The sequence below is a fragment of the Labeo rohita genome, chromosome 23 (genome assembly GCF_022985175.1).
Source record: "Labeo rohita strain BAU-BD-2019 chromosome 23, IGBB_LRoh.1.0, whole genome shotgun sequence".
Lineage (NCBI taxonomy): Eukaryota > Metazoa > Chordata > Actinopteri > Cypriniformes > Cyprinidae > Labeo > Labeo rohita.
This window is the reverse complement of record NC_066891.1, coordinates 15,025,866-15,045,501: the sequence shown is the minus strand read 5'-3', so window position 1 is coordinate 15,045,501 and position 19,636 is coordinate 15,025,866. Positions and strand designations below refer to the sequence as shown.

The following is a 19,636-nucleotide window of genomic DNA, read 5'->3' as shown; positions in this document are numbered from 1 at the left end:
CAAATAAGAGGGATTATACAAAATGCATGTTATTGTTTATTTCATACTGACCTGAATAAGATATTTCACATATAAGATGTTTACATATAATTCACAAGAAAAAATAAATTTATAAAAATGACCCTGTTCAAAAGTTTACATACACTTGATTCTTAACACTGTGTTGTTACCTGAATGAACCACAGCTGTTTTTTTTTAGTGATAGTTGTTCATGAGTCCCTTGTTTGTCCTGAACAGTTAAACTGCCAGCTGTTCTTTAAATAAATCCCTCAGTATTACAGAAGGTTCAAACGCTCACTGATGCTCCAAAAGGAAAAACGATGCATTAAGAACCAGGGGTGTAAAAATCATAGTCCAAATACACAAAAATGCTGAAAAACCAAAGAATTTTTGCAGGCAGTTTAACTGTTCAGGACAAACAAGGGACTCATGAACTTGGAAAAAAAAAAAAAACTGCTGTGGATCATTCCGGTAACAACATAGTATTAATAATCAAGTGTATGTAAACTTTTGAACAGGGTCTCTTATGTGAAATATCTTATTCAGGTCAGTACTAAATAAAAAAATATTCCTCTTATAAATAATTTTGCACATTCTGCAAGGTGTATGTAAACTTTTGACCTCAACTGTACATTCTATGTGCTGCTTAATATTTTAGAACAATAGCATTTGTTTAAAATATAAATATCTTTACTCTGACTTTTGATTAATTTTATCTTCCTTGCTGAATAGAAGTATTGATTTCTTTAAAAACAAACCTTACTGACCCCAAATATTTGAATGATAGTGTACCCAGCATAGAAGATTTTATAGCTATGGCTGTTAAATCGGATTAAGCACATCTTGCACAAAAAAGCCAGGAAGTTGCACGGGTCAAAACAAGAGGTTTTTCTTTTAGGAACACGTCCTTCTTAACCTCGGATATAACGTTCTGTTTCTGACCTGCCTCCCTCCCTCCCTCAGTGCTGAAGAGTGTGCCCTTCACAGCCCGCACGGCCAAACGGGGCTCTCGCTTCTTCTGCGATACCAGCTTCTTCGACGAGTCCATCTGCTAGCCCCCCAAACCCCCCAAAAAAACTGCCCTTAATGCCGCAGGTTGTCCCGTTCTCTTACCAGTTGCAAAATGCATGCATACAACCACTCGCATGACCCATTCTGTCACTCTGGTTACCCAGCATCCTTTACTAACCTAAGCACAATGGAATAGTGGGAGAACTCAAGCTGTGGCTGTTCACAGTTAGGAAACACGGACCGGCCAAATCTTTCTCAAGGGAATTATGACAAATGGACAGAAAATAATATAATATAATATAATATAATATAATATAATCATATTTTGTACTGTAAAACTGTTGCTTGACTGATGTTTACATATGCTTTTTTTTTTTTTATTTAATATTAATATACTTTCTATTTTGTCATGTTGTCCAGAGAGATTTGGCCTGTGTAACAGTCCTTATTATGTTTCACTTGGTTTGTCACCTGCTAACTCTCATCTTCTCTCCCATAACTCTTTGTTCTACCTTTCCAGCAGAACAGGGGATAAATCTGAGTAAATTTGAGCACAAAATAATTGGAGGGTAAGAAAGGCATCATGGAGCTTCATGACGCTTTGCTCCTGTCTGCCTTTTTACCGTAAGCTCAGTTGCTTTAGCAGTGCTACATTTTGTACATTGCTACAATGCTGAAGCTTTTGTGGCCAAATATTGCTTTTTTGCATTGCTAAATATATATTTTATGAAACTTGTCATTTTCACCAAAAAAAAAAAAAAAAAAGATAATAGCTATAATATTTTTAGATTTTTCCACAAAATAAAAAAAAGACTTTTTATCTCGTAATTCTGAGGTATTTCACAATTTTGAGTTAAATTAGAATTGTAAAATATAAACTTTTTGAAAAATAAAATTTTGAAAAAAGAAAGGTAAATTCTGACTTTTCTTTCAGCTACTGCGAGTTTACATTTTACAATTCTGAGTTTATATCTCGCAATTCTGACTTTTTCCCCTCAGAACTCTAAGATTTTATCTCGCAGTTCGTTTTTTTTTTTTTTTTTTACCAAACAAAAAAAAAAATATTAAAAAGTAATTGACTTTTTTAATCTTGCAATTCTGACTTTTTCCTTCAGAATTCTAAGATTACATCTTGCAATTCAGATTTTTTTTTTACTAAGAACAAAAAATAAAAATGTAATTGACTTTTCACAATTTCCTTTAGATTTCTAAGATTTCATCTCAATTCAACTTTTTTAAATTTTTTTTTCTAAGAATAAAAAAGTAATTGCGACTTTTTAATCTCACAATTCTGACTTTTTCCTTGAGAATTCTAAGATTACATCTCACAATTCTGATTTTTTTACTAAGAATAAAAAAATGAAGTATCTGGAACTTTTTAATCTCACAATTCAGATTTTTTTTTAGTAAGAATTAAGTAAACAAGTAATTGACTTTTTAATCTCGCAATTCTAAGATTACACCTAGCAATTCTGTTTTTTTTTTTTTACTAAGAATAAAAAAAATTAACTGACTTTTTAATCTCACAATTCAGAATTTTTTCTGTAAGAATATAAAATATAATTGACTTTTTAACCTCACAGTTCTGACTTTTTCCCACAGAATTCTAAGATTACATCTTGCAATTCAAATTTTTTACTAAGAACAAAAAAAACAAAGTATTTGGAACTGTTCAATCTCACAATTCTGACTTTTCCCTTAGAATTCTAAGATTTCATCTTGCAATTCAGATTTTTTAATAAGAATAAAAATAAAATAGCAACTTTTTAATCTCGCAATTCTGACTTTTTCCCTCAGAAGGCTACTAAGGTTACATCTAGCAATTCAGATTTTTTTTATTAAGAATTAAAAAATAAAAAAGTAATAGCGACTTGTTAAACTTGAAATACTGACTTTTCCCCGTAAAATTCTAAGATTACATCTCGCAATTCTGATTTTTTTACTAAGAATAAAAAAAAAATGGTAAATTGCAATTTTTATCTCACAATTTTGACTTTTACCTTACAATTTGTGAGTTTATATATGTTTACAATTGTATCTCTCAATTCTGACTTATTTCTTAAATGGCCTTCCATATTTTTTATTTATAGAAACATTACAGTTTTTTAAAAGTGATATTAAATATTGTTACAAATTAATCATTGGATAATACAAATACATTTTATTTTTCTAGTAGAATTAGTGTTAGCTTTTCCACAGTATTTTCATAGGCCTTTTTTGGAAAGGATCCAGGAATGAAATCTCTATTTTCTTGTCATCACTGTTGCATGTAAAGCTGTGTTTGTCCGCTGTATCTTTGCACTGTGCTGTTTGTCTAACGTTTTTGTCTGTCACCTGCATGCAAATCTGTGTTCTGTTCAGCAAGATCTACATGTAATGGTTACATAGTGGTAAAGTGTTTCATTATATATGAAAATATATGTTTATAGTATCTTTTAAGACCTTGCTGAACACTGAATCTATCAGTTCAGACATATTTGTGTTGAATGGTCTTACTGCAGTGATTGTATTTTGTTTTGTGTCTATGTTACTGTATGTGCTTTATAAGTGCAGGGCCATGCCTATGTTTATGCTAAAAGCAGTTTGAGATTGAGATTGATATTAAAGGGATAGTCCACCCAAAAATGAAAATTCTGTTATTACTCACCCTCATTTCGTTTTAAACCTGTAAGATCTTTGTTCATCTTGGGAACACAAATTAAGATATTTTTGGTGCAATCCAAGAGCTTTCTGATCCTGCATAGACAGCAATGCAACTGACACGTTCAAGGCACAGAAAGGTAGTAAGAACATTGTTAAAATAGTCCATGTGACATCAGTGGATCAACCTTAATTTTATGAAGCAAAAATAAGGACTTTATCAAAAATATCTTAATTTGTGTTCCGAAGATGAACGAAGGTCTTGCGGGTTTGGAACGACATGAAGGTCATGACAGGACTTTCTGGGTGAACTGTTCCTTTAAGATCTGGAAAGTGAGAGCAGCAGAATTCTGCATTCCTTCAAGCTTTTTAAAGACAGCAGAAATATTAGCAGCCAGCTCAAGTGCTGAGAATGACCCCTGCTACCCTGAGCGTTCCCTGGTCTAACTCTAACTCTCTCCCTTCCCCGCTCACAGATCTCCGAAGCCAGCCCTTCCTGCGAGCTGACGCGGTGATCCGGAATGGGTGGAAGCGACCCTAAAGACCCCTCACTCACTCACCCTCTGCTACTCTCCCCCCGCTTTCTTCTGAAATGGCATCTTCCTGCAATTCACAGTGACCGAGGGAAGTGCAGGACCAAACCAGTGTCTTTGGTTTTAAAGGGGTGGGGAAGTTGTTATTTATTTATGGAAATCCTTTTTGGATTCTGCACTGGAGGCTCTTTCAATAAAGCCATAAAAGCACAGACATTAAGGGTGGCCCCACAAACGCTTGCACATGCAAATCCTGAGGAGCGCCTGTGAAAGCTTGTGTTGGCACAGGAAAAAATGCTTGTTGTGGTTGACACACAGACAGCGGTAACACTAGCTTGCTGACCCTGAAGAGCCTTCCATCGGGATCTCACGCCCATTAACGTGGATTTCCTTTTATTGTGCAATGTAAGCATGACTTTCTGTCTGAGGTCACTGACTTTCAGACCCGTTTGTACAGCTCGTTATTATCTATGAACTCAAATGATTTGTTAATCCTGTTCAACTACCTGGAGCAGACTCCAGTATTTTAACCCAATGCAGTACTATGGTTACAAAGAAGTGCCTTTTTGTTGAGTCAGTATTATTTCTTATAGCCAATATTGATGTATCTAAGTTCATACTTGTTATGTTGTAACATTTCTGTTGCTTAATGTAAATATAATATGCATTTATCCAGCTTTAACAAAAGAGCGGGAAGAAGTGCTCTATTTAACTGATCATGTGCCTTGTTGATGGTGCCTTCTTCATCCAGCATGTACCAGAACAAAGTGTACATAATGTTATGCCATGTTGTGAAACTTCTTAGAGAAAAACTCTCTGATCCGTTCTTTACCCTACAGATTTATTATGTATATAAATGCATTTCATTGTTTTGAAAGAATATCCAATGGGAATCGCTCCAGGACTGTAAAGATGATATAACAGAATCTTCTGGGTGTGCAGTTTGTACTTGTTACCTCTAAACCAGTTGCCCGTGTTAGTACAATGAAGGACAGTCGTTACGGTTTGGAGGACTTAATTCATTTGGTTTAACCAAAAATTTATGATGAATTTGCACTATCATTTAATAAGCGGCGATTATCCAACTAGTGACTCGATATGAAATTAGCTTTATTTTAGCAATAACTTACGCAAGGCCACGCTTTACTGTGAATAGGTATATTCACAATACAGTACGACCTCAAGTACTTATTGTTTTTATAAAACTAAATGTTTTAGATTTTAAGGAAAAATTATTACGTTAAGAAAAATGCATTACGTGGTGTCTTTCTGCTAGATAAGACAATATTAGCCCTGACAACTGCTATGCAACAGGAAGAAAACTTTGGCGCTGCAGGTGTTTAGCGTCATAGTGTTTGGATCGCTGATTTGACTAAAAGGAAGCTAGGACAGGAAGTGTGCGCTTTATAAGAAGGGACATATTACCATATGACTCAAGCTCAAAAAAGGAATAAACTAAACACTAACAATTTTTGTAGGTTCTTGGAGTTATTCTTAGACTGAACTTTTTTTGTTATATATATTGTTGGACATTACTAAATCAAGCCATTTGGGAGTAAACGCAAAGCACAAGATGAATGTACCAAAGTTTTAATGTTATTTGGTTGAAATGGACCAATGAATGCAGCAGTTAACTGGATATTCTGTTGATGTGGCAAATAAAAATATTTGAGACTCGATTTTGTCTTTCTAACAATTTCATCAACTTTTTCACAGTGTACTGCAGTGAATGAAGGTGAAGTGGGACAACTTTTGGATTTCTCCCTTTCTTTTACACTGTATATACCTGCTGTAAAAAAATTTTTTATGGTTTCCACTACAAAATACCATTACAAACCATCAAAACCATAAAAAAATGGTTTCCTGTAGTATATTTTGGGACATATTCTGTTAGGATTGGGTGGCTTTAACAATCCACTAATAGAAGATGGCAGATTACAAGTTTTTTTTTTTTTTTTTTTTTTTTTTTTTTACATCTGGGGATCATATTTCAAATCGATGCCAATGACAAATAATCAGAAAAAATTCCATATTATCTGTACTCACCCTAATCATATCTAGTACTAGGACAACAGTAATTGTTTTAGATTCATACATTTATTTGCATGAGTCATGAACTGCCTTTTTATTATGTTGTACTGTTCTCTGAGGACTGAGGTCTACTTATAACATTACCAAGAGTTTTACATCAAAAAACAATTTATAAATACAGGATATTTTTCAGTCCTTTTTTAACACCCCTTAAACGACCTACCACTGCAATGATTAGGTAAACAGTTGTACATGTTTGACAGCTGCTGTGATATACTCCCATATAGGTTAAAAACGCATACATTTTCACTCAGTATATCAAACGATTTGTAATAACTGACAAAACATTAGTGACCACAATAGAAACTCTAACTCTCAGTTGTGTGGTGCCACATTACTGTGGGATCCAATATGGACGCACAGTGTCGAACTGTACCTTGTTTGTGAACGAATCCGCGGTAAAATGAAGTAAACAAAGGACCAAGTTCTTCCTGACGCGGTCTGTAACTTCCTTATAATAAAGTTCATAAACTCTTTATAAAATATTAGGAAAATATTGGGATCAGAATTAAAGCAATACAAAGTATTTTTTTCCCACAACTTGCCACTGCACCGCGTGTCGTTGTTTATCGTTTGGTTTCATGCCGAGACCCGCGTCTGCCTTTCCCGCTCTTTACACTAAATGCGCGAATCGGTGGGCGGGGCTAAACAGGGAGTGATTTAAAAGCAGGCTTTGATCTTCTTCTGCTGAGGCGATGTTTAGCCACACTATTACATCATAAAGTGACACATTCCACAACCCGTCCTTTTGGCAGATAGTGCAAATAGTGATGACGTTTTTGTGGGCGGAGCCTATCTGGTTGCAGAAAATTAGTTTTTAAGTAGCAGTCTGTGGAAGCCATGGAATAAAAAACTAAAAAAGATCAAGCTGAGTTTATATTTCAAAATTCTGACTTTATTCTCACAATTCCAATGTGACGCTGAAACACAAACCCAGTCGCACGAGTATATTTGTAGCAATAGGCAATACATTGTATGGGTCAAAATTATCATTTTGTCTTTATGCCAAAAATCAAAGATCAGGTAAAGATCAGGTTCCATTAAGATACGTTCTAAATATTAATGAATCTGTTCCAGTAAATTTTCTTAATATTTAGATTTTTTTGCACCCTCAGATTCCAGATTTTTAAATAGTTGTATCTCGGACATGTAAAGTCCGAAATACAAGATATAAACTTGCATTCGCAAGAAAAAGAGTCAGAATTGTGAGATAAAATAGCCAGGAAGGGTAAATGTAAAATGCTACAGGTTTAAATAATATTTTATGCTGTAGGGCTAATTTAATATGTCCCCTATGAACTGTATATGTGAATATTATGCAAACCTATTGTTTTAATCAAATTTATGCTTTAAAAGCAATCATAACAGGTTTCATCCCTTCTGTCCATTCAAACATCTGCATTTAGCTTCAGTCAACAGTATTCCATAAAAGTTATTTCCATTCTGATTCTGACATCCACAGGCACAACAATACATTTTATCTTTTATTCAGTCGATTTCACCCGTTTCACTCCACTCGTTACCAGTGTTTTTCTGCCACCACAATGTGCACGCAGCTGCAAGTAAGGAAACTGTGACTTCTACTCCAAATTGGTCTATAAGCTGTTTTTATACTAAGGAGAACGTTTTGAGTTCTGAAACTAACAGGATGTTTTCATAGTACCTGGTTTAAAAAAAAAAAAACAGCATCTGCTGGTTAGGTTTTGAAGCATGGATGCTGGTTTGAGCTGGTCCTTAGCTGGTTTAAACTGGTCGTGCAGGAGCTAGTTGCTTAGGACCAGCTAAGGACCAGCTTAAACAAGCTCAACCCAGCATCCATGCTTCAAAACAAAAACAAAACATATGCTGTTTTTTCAACAATGTCAAAAAAAAAAATCTTGTCCATCATTCCTGGAGACTCTGACCTTTGACTTAGACTCTTCTTGGGAAAACTGACCACTTGTACCCACTACCAAGCTACAGCAGAGCACCAATCCAGAAACCACTTTTATTTTTGTTCTGTACACATTTTTATTTTTAATATGTGTTATTGTCTGTGATTCATGAAGATCTCCAGCTGAAAACAGAAGAAAAGAACATCACGCTGTCTCTCCAAAAGAAGGGCTGAGCCACCATGCATTTCTACTATAAAAAGCAGTTTAATTATTTTGTATATAAAAAAAAAAATAAAAACAAAACAAACCAACAAAACTACAGAAACGGTTGCAGGGTTGTGACACTAGTCATCTGTGACAGTAAAAGGCCACGGAGGGCCGCGCTAAATTACATTTGATCGTAAACAGAGCAGACACTTTACGTTAAGTCCAGATGCTCGGATGAATACTGTTAACATGTATCTGTTGAGCCGACGCTAGTCTTTTTGCGCTGTTGGATCCATGCATTAGCCTATGGCGCACGGGTTACCTCCATTAGAAGCAGTGGACGCTCGGCCACAAGCAGGACTGGCCGAGTCTCTCTACAGGTCAGGCAGATGAAAATGATGGGAAGAGTAGCAGCAAGGCAGTGAGTTATTACTGGATCCACACGAACCTCACAGGAATGCACTTACACTGAGCATAAAGTCCATAAGACACAAAACTAGTGAACTAAAAGTGACATACAGCTCCCATTGAAGTGGTATGGAACAGTTCTGTCGAAGCCACACCGACCGAGAGCAGACGACAATCATCTGCACGTTTCTCCTGGCTGTTTCCGGCGTACTGGAAGACATGGCGTCAGATGAGGCCCGCATCCTTTGGACGTACCGCTTGCGTACACACACCAAGGCCACTGATACCCTGGAAACAGTTCTGGAATGTCCTCACGTTTGCCATCCGTTCGGATTCATTCGCTCGTTCATTCAGTCCACATCTTGTCATCCATTTAAAAAACCGAAGCTAAAACAAAGACAGTTATATACTGCTATTCGTACGGGTGTCTGCTTGTATTCCTGGGTATATTTGTCAAGACACTTTGTTAATTATATATGTAAATATATATAAAATCAATCTGTGCAAGGAGTATGACAATCATCGTAAGCGTTGTTCTCTGAGATAACAGTATAGAAATAAAAGCGATGCTGACTCGTCCACGTCTCGCAACACTCACGCACGCATGTTCGTTCTCAGCCATCTGAAAATCACACACGGGCCAAGTCAGCATCAGTATCATTCAGTCGGCCGTGCCCCCCCTCCCTTATATTTCATTAGCAACACTTGGCAATTTTGCTTTTCCTAAAAGAAACATTGATCTCTATACAATTCATACAAAAATAAACTTAAAACCAAAAACCAAAAAAAAAAGATTTCCCATTTTGTTGTTGGCATCTTGTTGAGCACAGAGGTAGTGGCTAAATGGAGGGGAAAGGTGAGAAATTAGGTATGCAAACTTCTGAAAAAGAAACAGAAAAAGGGAAAGAAAAAAAATATATGTATAGAAAATGCTTTCTTTTTGTTGACCAGAAGGATTTCTTGAAGAATAAAATATAATACTGCGATCACATACAAAAGTGTCCTTCATTTTTTCTTATCTTTTTTTTGGTTTTTTTTTTACACTTTGTACAGTGTTCCTGCTCTTGTTGCTTTTCCTCTGACGTGTAAAGGCATAACGGTCTGCGTGAGGGTGGGCGTCCTGTCGTGACTCTATGCCAGCGGGTCTCCCATGTCGTCGTCTCCTGCAGACAGCAGCTCTTTCTTCTCGTCTGTGCTGGCCAGAGAGTTACGGCTGTTATGGGCGCCCATGTAGAGGGTGGCGTATACGGGGTTGGTGAAGTTTGTGGGCTGCAAGAAAGAAACAAAAGCAGATAAGTTTTTATGGTCCATAAACGATTAAATGGCCGACATTAAAATTCTATACTATTTTAACTACGTGAATTAAATTGAATAGATTAAAAATGAATTTTGTGAATTTACGCAATACCAACATTATAAGACACAGTACCGAAAAAGGATATTGAGATTATATTTAAGTGTTTTAAATTATTTGTAAAGTTTTTTGTAATTATTTTGTAAAGACAAACCTGACGGCAAAAGTCATCAAATATTTGTGTGTATGTTTTTGAATAGTAAGATTTTTATGTTTTTTAAAGAAGTCTTGTCTGCTCACCAAGCCTGCATTTATTTGATCCAAAGTACAGTAAAATTTTAAAATTTTACTATTTAAAATAACTGTTCTCTATGTGAATATATTTTAAAATGTAATTTATTCTTGTGGTTTTAAAGCTGAATTTTTAGCATCATTACTCCAGTCACATGATCCATCAGAAATCATTCTAATATTATAAATTGGTGCTCAAAAAACATTTTTATTTACATTATTATCATTATGTTGAAAAGAGTGGAGTAGAGGTCTTCAGGTTTCTTGGATGAATAGAACATTCAGAAGAACAGCATTTTTCAGAAATAGAAATCTCTTGTAACATTATTAATGCCACTTTTTAACAATTTAAAGCAAACTTGCTAAATAAAAGTAAAGTAATAAAATAAATAACAAATAAATAATTTATAATTTTTTTTCCAAAAAAAAAAAAAAAAAAAAAAACCCAGACTCCAAGCTTTTAAATGATATAGTGTATAATGCTATAAAATCTTTTTATTTCAGACAAATGCTGATCTTTGGATCTTTCTCTTTATCAAAGAATCCTGAAAAAATGTACTGTTTTAAATATTGATAATAATAATAAAAATAACAGCAAAACAGCATATTAGAATGATTTCTGAAGGATCATGTGACACTGAAGACTGGAGTAATGACGCTGAAAATTTTGCTTTGATCACAGGAATAAATTACATTTTTAAAATATATTTAAATAGAAAAGTTATTTTAAATAGTAAAAATATGTACTTTTTTTGTAAATCTGTTTTTGCTGTACTTTGGATAAAATAAGAATAAATTTTTTAAAGATACATTAGATACATCATCTGAAAGCTAAATAAATAAGTTTTCCATTTGTTAGGATAGGACAATATTTGGCTGAGATACAACTATTTGAAAATCTGAGGGGGCAAAAAAAAAAAAAAAAAATTATTGAGAAAATCGCCTTTGAGGTTGTCCAAGTTCTTAGCAATGAATATTACAAATCAAAAATTAAGTTGTGATATATTTACGGTAGGAAATTTACAAAATATCGTCATGGAACATGATCTTTACTTAATATCCTAATTATTTTTTGGCATAAAAGAAAAATCAATTTTGACCCACACAATGTATTGTTGGCTATTGCTACAAATATACCTGTGCTACTTACGACTGATTTTGTGGTCCCATATTATAAAAATCAAAATGACAGACCAAGGAGTTGGAGAAAAACATTAACGTCACCTTATCTGGATCCAGAGTGAAATCAGAGTCCAACAGCTCCCCTGCGTCATCGTCAGGCTCTCCTTCATAAATCTTGTACGCCGGGTTCCCAATCTCAACGTTCATGGCTCCGTTTGTCATCCTCTGGTGCTGGAATCCCTTAGCGCTGCGGACACAAACACCAGTGAGCAGTTACATCTTTGTCCAAGCTTGTTTGCAACACACCTCTGCAGGCCGAGCCAAGGCACAGGAAGTTACACTCACGCACACAAAGTAGCCTATCTTCAAGCAACTCACAAACACAGAAACACAGCTACATCCACCAGGGTCTCTCCTGCCGTATAAACACATGTGCAAGGAGCCATGACACTTTGAGGAACCATCCATGTGCTTTCAGGTGGAGACTGCCAGCCAGAGTGAGCAACTCTGCGGGGTCTTAGAGAAAGCTGGATATCCACAAGACATGGTCCACTACGGTCAATGAGGAGCCAAACACTTCAAGCACAGCGACACTGCTCTCACGGACATATAGAAACGGACACACGTCTACGGGATGGCGCGAGGAGGAGTGAGAAGGACAGGACGCAGACCAGCGCTGCGTCTTGCACCAACCAGTTGATCTATTTTTAGCTGTCGTCAATAGATCCCTGTGTTGAAACTGGTAAAAACCACAGGAATACCAAAGTAACAGCACAGGATCAGGCAGGAGAAGCAGGGAGAAAGAGAGGTAGAGTATGAAGATGATGGGGGAGGAAGAGAGGAGAGGATGGACTAGGATGGGACCCTGCTGTTATAGAGTCAGAGTTACCGCGAACATCTGGAGCTGGGCTTGCCCCGCCTCACAGACCTGAGAGACAGAAAGATGCAGTTTAACCACAGAGAGAGAGCGAGAGAAAGTGAGAGAGCTGGAAATTGAGTTTAGTGTTAAATTAAAGAGGAATGCGGAGGAATTAATGCTCTAAAGCAGGGGTCTTCAACAGGGTACTGCTAAATACTGCATGAGCTTTGACTAAATTTTGCAAAAATATGTATGCAACAAAAATAATAGTAAATAGTGAAAATAATTGTTGAGTTTATAAAAATTACCCTCTTCTAAAGTTTACATACGCTTGATTCTAAATACAGTGTTCTTACCTGAATGATCCACAACTCTTTTTTTTGTTGTTGTTGTTGATGTTGAGTCCCTTGTTTGTCCTGAACAGTTAAACTACCTGCTGTTCTTCAGAAAAATATTCAAGTCCTACAAATTCTTTGGTTTATCAGCATTTTTGTGCATTTGAACCCTTTTCCAACAATGACGGGGGTGAAAACTTTTGATTTTTTTTTATTTTGCCTAAATATTGTATTTTTTTTTTGATTTAGTACTGCCTTTCAGAAGCTACAGAAGATACTTACATGTTTCCCAGAAGACAAAATAAGTTAAATTTACCCTGTTCTTCAAATTCTTAATGCGTCATGTTTCAAATACACACAAAATGCTGAAAAACCAAAGAATTTGTGGGACCTGAAGGATTTTTCTGAAGACCCGTGGGCAGTTTAACTGTTTAGGACAAACAAGGGACTCATGAACAACTATCATGAACAAAAAAAACTCAGCTCAGCTGTGGATCATTTTGGTAACAACACAGTATTAAGAATCAAGTGTATGTAAACTTTTGAACAGGGTCATTTTAATAAATTCAACTGTTATTTTCTCTTTTGGACTATATGTAAATGTCTTGTATGTGAAATATCATATTCAGGTCAGTACTAAATAAAAAAATAACATGCATTTTGTATAATCCCTCTTATTTTGGTAAAATAATTAACACACTGCAGATTCTCCAAGGTGTATGTAAACTTTTGACTTCAACTGTATAAGAATAATTACATGCAAAATATTTTCTTTAACCAAACTTTTTAACATATTTAAGAATGTATAATATATAATCCTACACCTATCATACAAAATTACGTACAAATATTTTCTTTAGCCAAACTAATGATTATAGCATAATATATATAATTATATAATTACTATGTAAAATCACTAAAACTAAGGCTTTTGAACTGAAAAAGTGAAAGACCCCTGCTCTACAGTAAAATGAGGGAGATGACAGGGGAAAAAAAAGACAAAATAAGTTTGGCTATAGCCCTGGAGTGTCTCTGAGTTTCTCCGTACACACTGAAATTGTATCATGTATGTACTTACCCACGCATTCGCTTCTTGTACCACAAGATGGCGCCAACCACTAACAGTGCAAGTACGAGCAGTAGTATCACCGGGATGACCACTGACTGAGTATCTACAAAAAGAAGAAACACGCATTATTATTGCCCAGATGTCTACATGGCGACAGGCATACAAAAAATCCATTGCAAAGCTTTTTTTACCTTGCCAAATTTATTAAATATGAATCAGAGAGATATGTAAAGAAATGCTGGCACTTACTTCCAGAATCTGACTTTTGAACAGGGGCGACATTGAGGTCACAGCGGAAACCTGACCATCCCGTGTGACACACACACACATACACACACACACACACACACACACACACTTCATGTCACCAGCAATCCTTACAGTGCTTAGTTCAAACTTGGCTATTCTATTGTCGCAGCAATTCTTATACAGAAACTTGTTAATACAGGTTTAAAGATCATGCTATACACAGGGTTTGTCAGCTATCTTAAGTACAAAACTCAGGACATTTAAGAAGATTATCTTTTTTTTTATGGGGCACAACAAGGTTCAGTACTAGGCCTATTTTAGTTTTTTACAGAGGGTTTTCAAGACTTGTCATTAATCGACCATATTGGCAGCACTGAATGTAAACAATGCCAAAAAATAGAACAAAACTTGAATATTTTGCTGATTGTTGCTGCTGAAACTGGTAAGTTATTGTCATGTTTTAGGCTATACTAATAGGTCGGACCGGGAAAACCATTTGGGAGTACTATAGACTGCCAAAAGTTATAACAAATCAAGGAGAAGAGTGCAAAAAACTGTCTGAGGAACAAAAGGCGTTTGTGGTTGGCCAAACTGAACCAGGATTTCCAGGGCAAGAATTTTAACAGCGATGTTTGTTCTTCCCATTTCTGGTCACGTAGGTGAAATATTAGGCTAATATCTTTATAAATACTGCTTGTACATATCTTTACCATCTATTAACTTTAGTTTGTTAAAACATTGCACCCTTTTCTAATTACTAAGTCGTTCTCTATATGATTTAGCAGCTTCCACACGTTTTTTTCCGTGGTTTAGACAGCATAAATTAGCAGAAAAACATATTCATTAGTACATTTATAATGCAATCCATGCTGTTGTTTACATGCGAGCATATCCAATATGGCCATGCATCCGGGTAACTGACCAAACCGTGACGCAAGTCTAATTTTCCATTTCATGTGAATTATATCTGTTGGTGTGTTTTATCTTTTTCTTTACCAACAAAACATTTGCAAGAACATAAAAGCAATTTCTTTTATACAGCTCTGTCCACGTTACCTGCACTGTGGCAGCAAAGTATGAGGGTCTATAGAGCACTGGCCCTCAATGCAGAAGTCACTACAGGTGTAGCAGGTGGGCTGCTGGATATTACTATTGTCACATCTACACAGAAGAACATAAATTATCATAAGCACAAAACTGATTTAAATCCATATTTACACAACTCACTATTTCAAACAAGCTAAGGCTTAATGCTGGAAGACTATAAAAGCTCAAATGAGTTAAGTGTGCTAGTACATACTTGCATGTTATCCCGTTGCGTAGCACTTCACACTTGCCCTTGCCACAGTATTCACATTTGTATATCTCACATTGTGGACCAAAGTACAACTCTGGACACTGGCACTGCTTAGTGCCGTTCGTCATCTCCATACAAGTACCTCCATTCTTACAGAAGTCCTCACAGTGACCTGCACAGATTGATTTAAAACAACATTAAGAACATGCTCTGCAAAACATTAGGGGGTTATTATAAAAGACTTAATCAAGATGTTAAACTCACTGTACTGGCACTGGTCACCCAAGAAGTCCTTTGGACAACGGCAGGTTGGCTGGTTGCCCTGGTTGACAGTGCAGCTGCCCCCATTCTGGCAGTAGTTGCTGCAAACGTGCAGGTTACATTTGGGGCCAGTGAAGCCAGTCTGACAGCGGCAGGTAGGAGCACCTAAGGAGAGGAAACAGAAAGTGTTGCTGATGTAGCTATAGAGATAAATGTGGAGAGCACTAGCCACAATGTGTCTGTGAGTGTGCGTACCTGTGCGTGATGGTGAACACGTTCCTCCGTTTTGACAGTAGTCTCTGCACTGGTTGACTTCACAGCGTTCTCCACTGTAACTGGTGGGGCAGCGGCATTTGGGCTGGTTCCACGCGTTGAGGAAACAGCTGCCGCCATTCTGGCACTGAACATTACATGTAGGAGCTAAAAGGAAGAAATGTTAAACATGACTAAGTTTTTCTATGGTTCAGTGTAATATGTTGCTTCAGCATTGTTCTGGCTGTGGAATAAAATTAATTAGGATGTAGTGTGAAATCAGGGTCTTACTGAAGGGGGATTGGGTCGCTGGCGGCACCTCCGTACAGGTACCGTTGTCAGGGATGTGGTCATTAGGGCAGGTGCACACTGGCCCACTGGGACTGAGTAGACACAACCATTCACACTTCTTCCTATCACATGGGTTAGTCACTGTACAAAAAAATACACAGATTAGATTAAGGGAAAAGACACTGATATTCGCAGTCAGACCCTAAAAATGTGTTTAAACCACAGGCACTCACTCTCAGGCTGTTTGTAGCGGTGATATAGGACTATGTCAGTGGCGTGGTTGATGCCAGTGGTCAGATTCTCCGCCTGACCTTTGCCAAACTTGTTAACCCGAAAGACAAAGTTATTGGTGTAGGTAACACCATAAATGTAATCCTCAAAGATATCAATGCTGAAGGGGTGGAGGAGATCTGTAAGAAAGACGAAGAAGCTGATTAATGTTCACAAGATATATATATATTTTTTACCTAATTATAAATTGTAGTCTAATATTAAAAAGGACATTGGATGCAAAATTCACTTTTACATGGCGTTTGCATATAAATGTGTCTTAGCAGTGTGTGGACACAACCACCCTACAATGACAGAAAGCCATTCACTTGAATTTTTAAAATCCCCCCCAAAACCTAAACAGTCTCATTTATCAAGCCGTTTTGATTTTCTGAGCAGCATGATGTCATATTGCTCCGGCCCCACCCACGACTGTTGATAGACTGTCCCTTATTAGCATATTTCCACCCTCAGCCAGTTGTATGCTGTCCACCATTTTCTCTGCGCTTGAGCAGCTGTAATGCCAATGTTTTGTAAGCAATGCAGGTGTTTTGTAGTTGGATGTAAAAGTGAACATAAGAGTGAAGAGAAATGGAAGAGAGGGGTGGAGTGAGCAGTAGCTCATTATCATTTAAAGAGACAGGCAACGAAGCAGGTTGCTTTGAACAGAGCTGTTTTTGACTAGGAAAAATGGGTGGTTTACACGACCACTGAGGAATTTCAGCCAAAGTATGTTGCAGACTTTTTACATGAAGACCCTAAAACATCATAGCAACCTGTGGAAAATGGGCATCCGATGTCCTCTTTAAAAAAAATCTTATCAACAAATGTTTGAACGGTAGTATATTATATTATTGCTAAATATGCATTTTAGTTGATAGTCAAGCATGAGCTTTAAAGGAGAAGTTCACTTCAAGAAATTTGAAAAATTTACAGATAATTTACTAACCCCCTTGTCATTCAGGATGTTCATGCCTTTCTTTATTCAGTCGTAAAGAATTTATGTTTTTTGAGGAAAACATTTCAGGATTTCTCTCATATATTGGACTTGCAGTTTAAATGCAGCTTCAAAGGGCTCTAAATGAAACGATTGGTTATTTGTCTGTGATTAAAAAAAAAAAAAAAAAAAAAAAAAAAAAAAAGTACAATTTATCATCTTGTCTAGCTCTGCGTGAACTCTGTGTATTCCGGTTCAAAACATTTAGGGTATGTCGAAAAACTCCCATCTCATTTTCTCCTCCAAATTGTAAACACTGGGTCGGTGCTTCTGAGGCGATGTAGGATGATTTTGAAGTTGGAGGAGAAAATGAGATAGGAGTTTTTCAACATACCCTAACTGTATTGACCCGGATTACACAGAGTACGCATGCGCATGGCAGAACTACACAAGATGAGGATTTGAGGTTAAAAGTATATACATTTTTTTTTTTTTTTGAAAATGGCCAATTGTTTTGCTACATAAAGCACTTCTTCCTCGGCTGGGATCGATTTTAGCCCTTTGAAGCTGCATTTAACCTGCATTTTGGAAGTTCAAACTCGTGGGCACCATAGAAGTCCACTATATGGAGAAAAATCCTGAAAAGTTTTCCCTCAAAAAACAACTTCTATACAACTTGGATGACAAGGGGGTGATTAAATTATCTGTACATTTTTGTTCTGGAAGTGAACTTCTTTAATGCCAGAGCATAATAGCATTACTGAACTGTTTTTGATGTTGGATACGGCCACAACAGGGTCAGAGCCATCCAGACGCACACTGCCGATCATAGAGAGCTTGACATCTGCCCAGTATAGACGCTCATTGAAGTAGTCCACTGCAAGACCTGTTGGATTATAAGACACATGGATTTAATTTAAATACAAAAAACGTATTTCTAGATACAGCTGGTTAAAAGCAGTATTGCGCTGTAAGACCTGTAGGCCATTGGATGTTCTCATGGACCAGGGTTTGTCTGAGAGTCCCATCCATGGCTGCTGTCTCAATCTTTGGATGATTCCCCCAATCAGTCCAGTACATGGTTCTGAGATATGAAACAAAAATGATCATGAACATAAATTAGTTTGTCCATTTGAAGCAACTGTACTGTAGAAATAATGAAACATACAGAATATGTTTCTTACCCTCTTTGAGGATCCACTACAATTGCATAAGGCTCATCAATCATGCCAGAAATCAGCGTCTTCCTGTGTTGGCCTGAAATCTGAGCAACCTCGATCACATCACGTCCCGAATCGGTCCAATAGAGGTTACCAGCCACCCAGTCTACTGCGATTCCACGTGGCATCTTCAAACCTGGAATCTAAAGAGGAGATGGAAAATTCAGGAAAGGTATCACGAAGAAGTTCAATATTGAACACTGAATGTTTCTACTTACATCGAGGTTGGTGATGCTGCCTTCGCTTTGCCTCGTGTTGCGGTGAGAGTTGGACGTAGGACCTGAAGATGAGGATGGAGAGGGCAGCTGGAAGCAGGAAATGCCAGACGTGTGCCAGTTGGTCCAGAAAATGCGGTTGGTCTTGACATGTAAGTCCATGGCATCGATGCGCACATTGGCGTCACCCTGGAAAGTCTGTTCATAAACCCATTTGCGCATATCAAGGTTTAGACTGCGGATCTCATTATCATCCGCAATGTAGAGGACCTGTTTACTAATGTTCTGACCTGCAGATGCAAAAAAAGTTTTAGGTGATTCCATCAGTCAACTCTTAAGGTAAGCTCTTAAGGGTGATTTACAGAATAAATCAGCACATACTGTCAGCCTTGCATGTGGTGTTAATTCTTGTGAAGTATTTGTGGCAACTGCACTTGTAGGAGCCCTTGGTGTTGTTACATATGTGAGAACACATACCGAACTGCTTGCACTCATTCTTATCTGAAAGGAGAACACAACAGTTTACCAAATGTTGATCTGCATGTTAATAATCTTCACTGACAAGAAGATCATGTACCTTCACAGGTGTTGTGTCCAACACTCTGGAAACCCTGTTTGCAGGAACAGAACGTGTCTGTGCCGTTGGAAACGCAGTGAGCCTCATCGCCATCTCCACATAGAGACTTGTTACTCTTACAGTCATTCAGCATGGTGTCTACAAACACAGACAGACACTTTAAGTCAATTCAAGAGCCCTTTTAAATATCAAAAACTACATAAAGCGGATTTTATCCACAAAGACTGACACTGGCATTATGACAAACTATTAAAAGTAGATGGTGAAACGTGTTGATTAAAATACTCAAAAACAGATAATTTCACTGTCTATTCGAGATTAATATGGAAGCCT

General features: G+C 36.9%; 2 protein-coding genes across 8 annotated transcripts in view; one reads left to right on the top strand and one right to left on the bottom strand.

Moving 5' to 3' along the window:
- The window catches only part of fmnl3 (formin-like 3), a 53,732-nt gene extending 47,869 nt beyond the window's left edge, over positions 1 to 5,863 (top strand). For 2 of the 6 annotated variants that reach the window (XR_007825503.1, XR_007825502.1), the window contains 2 exons: positions 964 to 1,580; positions 4,128 to 5,863. Coding sequence is in view for 4 of the 6 variants with exons in the window: in XM_051096266.1 (XP_050952223.1) it covers positions 964 to 1,055 (92 nt within the window). In the remaining 2 variants the exon portion in view is untranslated. The remainder of the gene's footprint in view (positions 1 to 963; positions 1,581 to 4,127) is intronic. The other 4 variants (XM_051096268.1, XM_051096267.1, XM_051096266.1 and 1 more) reach the window with 4 other exon arrangements.
- Positions 5,864 to 8,389: 2,526 nt separating this feature from the next.
- The window catches only part of lrp1ab (low density lipoprotein receptor-related protein 1Ab), a 141,393-nt gene continuing 130,146 nt past the window's right edge, over positions 8,390 to 19,636 (bottom strand). For both annotated transcript variants that reach the window (XM_051097220.1, XM_051097221.1), the window contains 16 exons: positions 19,304 to 19,441; positions 19,108 to 19,227; positions 18,730 to 19,016; positions 18,476 to 18,654; positions 18,269 to 18,375; positions 18,058 to 18,177; positions 16,318 to 16,494; positions 16,085 to 16,225; positions 15,797 to 15,961; positions 15,545 to 15,706; positions 15,284 to 15,452; positions 15,040 to 15,144; positions 13,984 to 14,054; positions 13,744 to 13,837; positions 11,574 to 11,718; positions 8,390 to 10,033 (listed from right to left, as the gene is read on the bottom strand). In XM_051097220.1, coding sequence (XP_050953177.1) covers positions 9,896 to 10,033; positions 11,574 to 11,718; positions 13,744 to 13,837; positions 13,984 to 14,054; positions 15,040 to 15,144; positions 15,284 to 15,452; positions 15,545 to 15,706; positions 15,797 to 15,961; positions 16,085 to 16,225; positions 16,318 to 16,494; positions 18,058 to 18,177; positions 18,269 to 18,375; positions 18,476 to 18,654; positions 18,730 to 19,016; positions 19,108 to 19,227; positions 19,304 to 19,441 — 2,318 coding nt within the window. In that variant the 3' untranslated portion in view covers positions 8,390 to 9,895. The remainder of the gene's footprint in view (positions 10,034 to 11,573; positions 11,719 to 13,743; positions 13,838 to 13,983; positions 14,055 to 15,039; positions 15,145 to 15,283; positions 15,453 to 15,544; positions 15,707 to 15,796; positions 15,962 to 16,084; positions 16,226 to 16,317; positions 16,495 to 18,057; positions 18,178 to 18,268; positions 18,376 to 18,475; positions 18,655 to 18,729; positions 19,017 to 19,107; positions 19,228 to 19,303; positions 19,442 to 19,636) is intronic.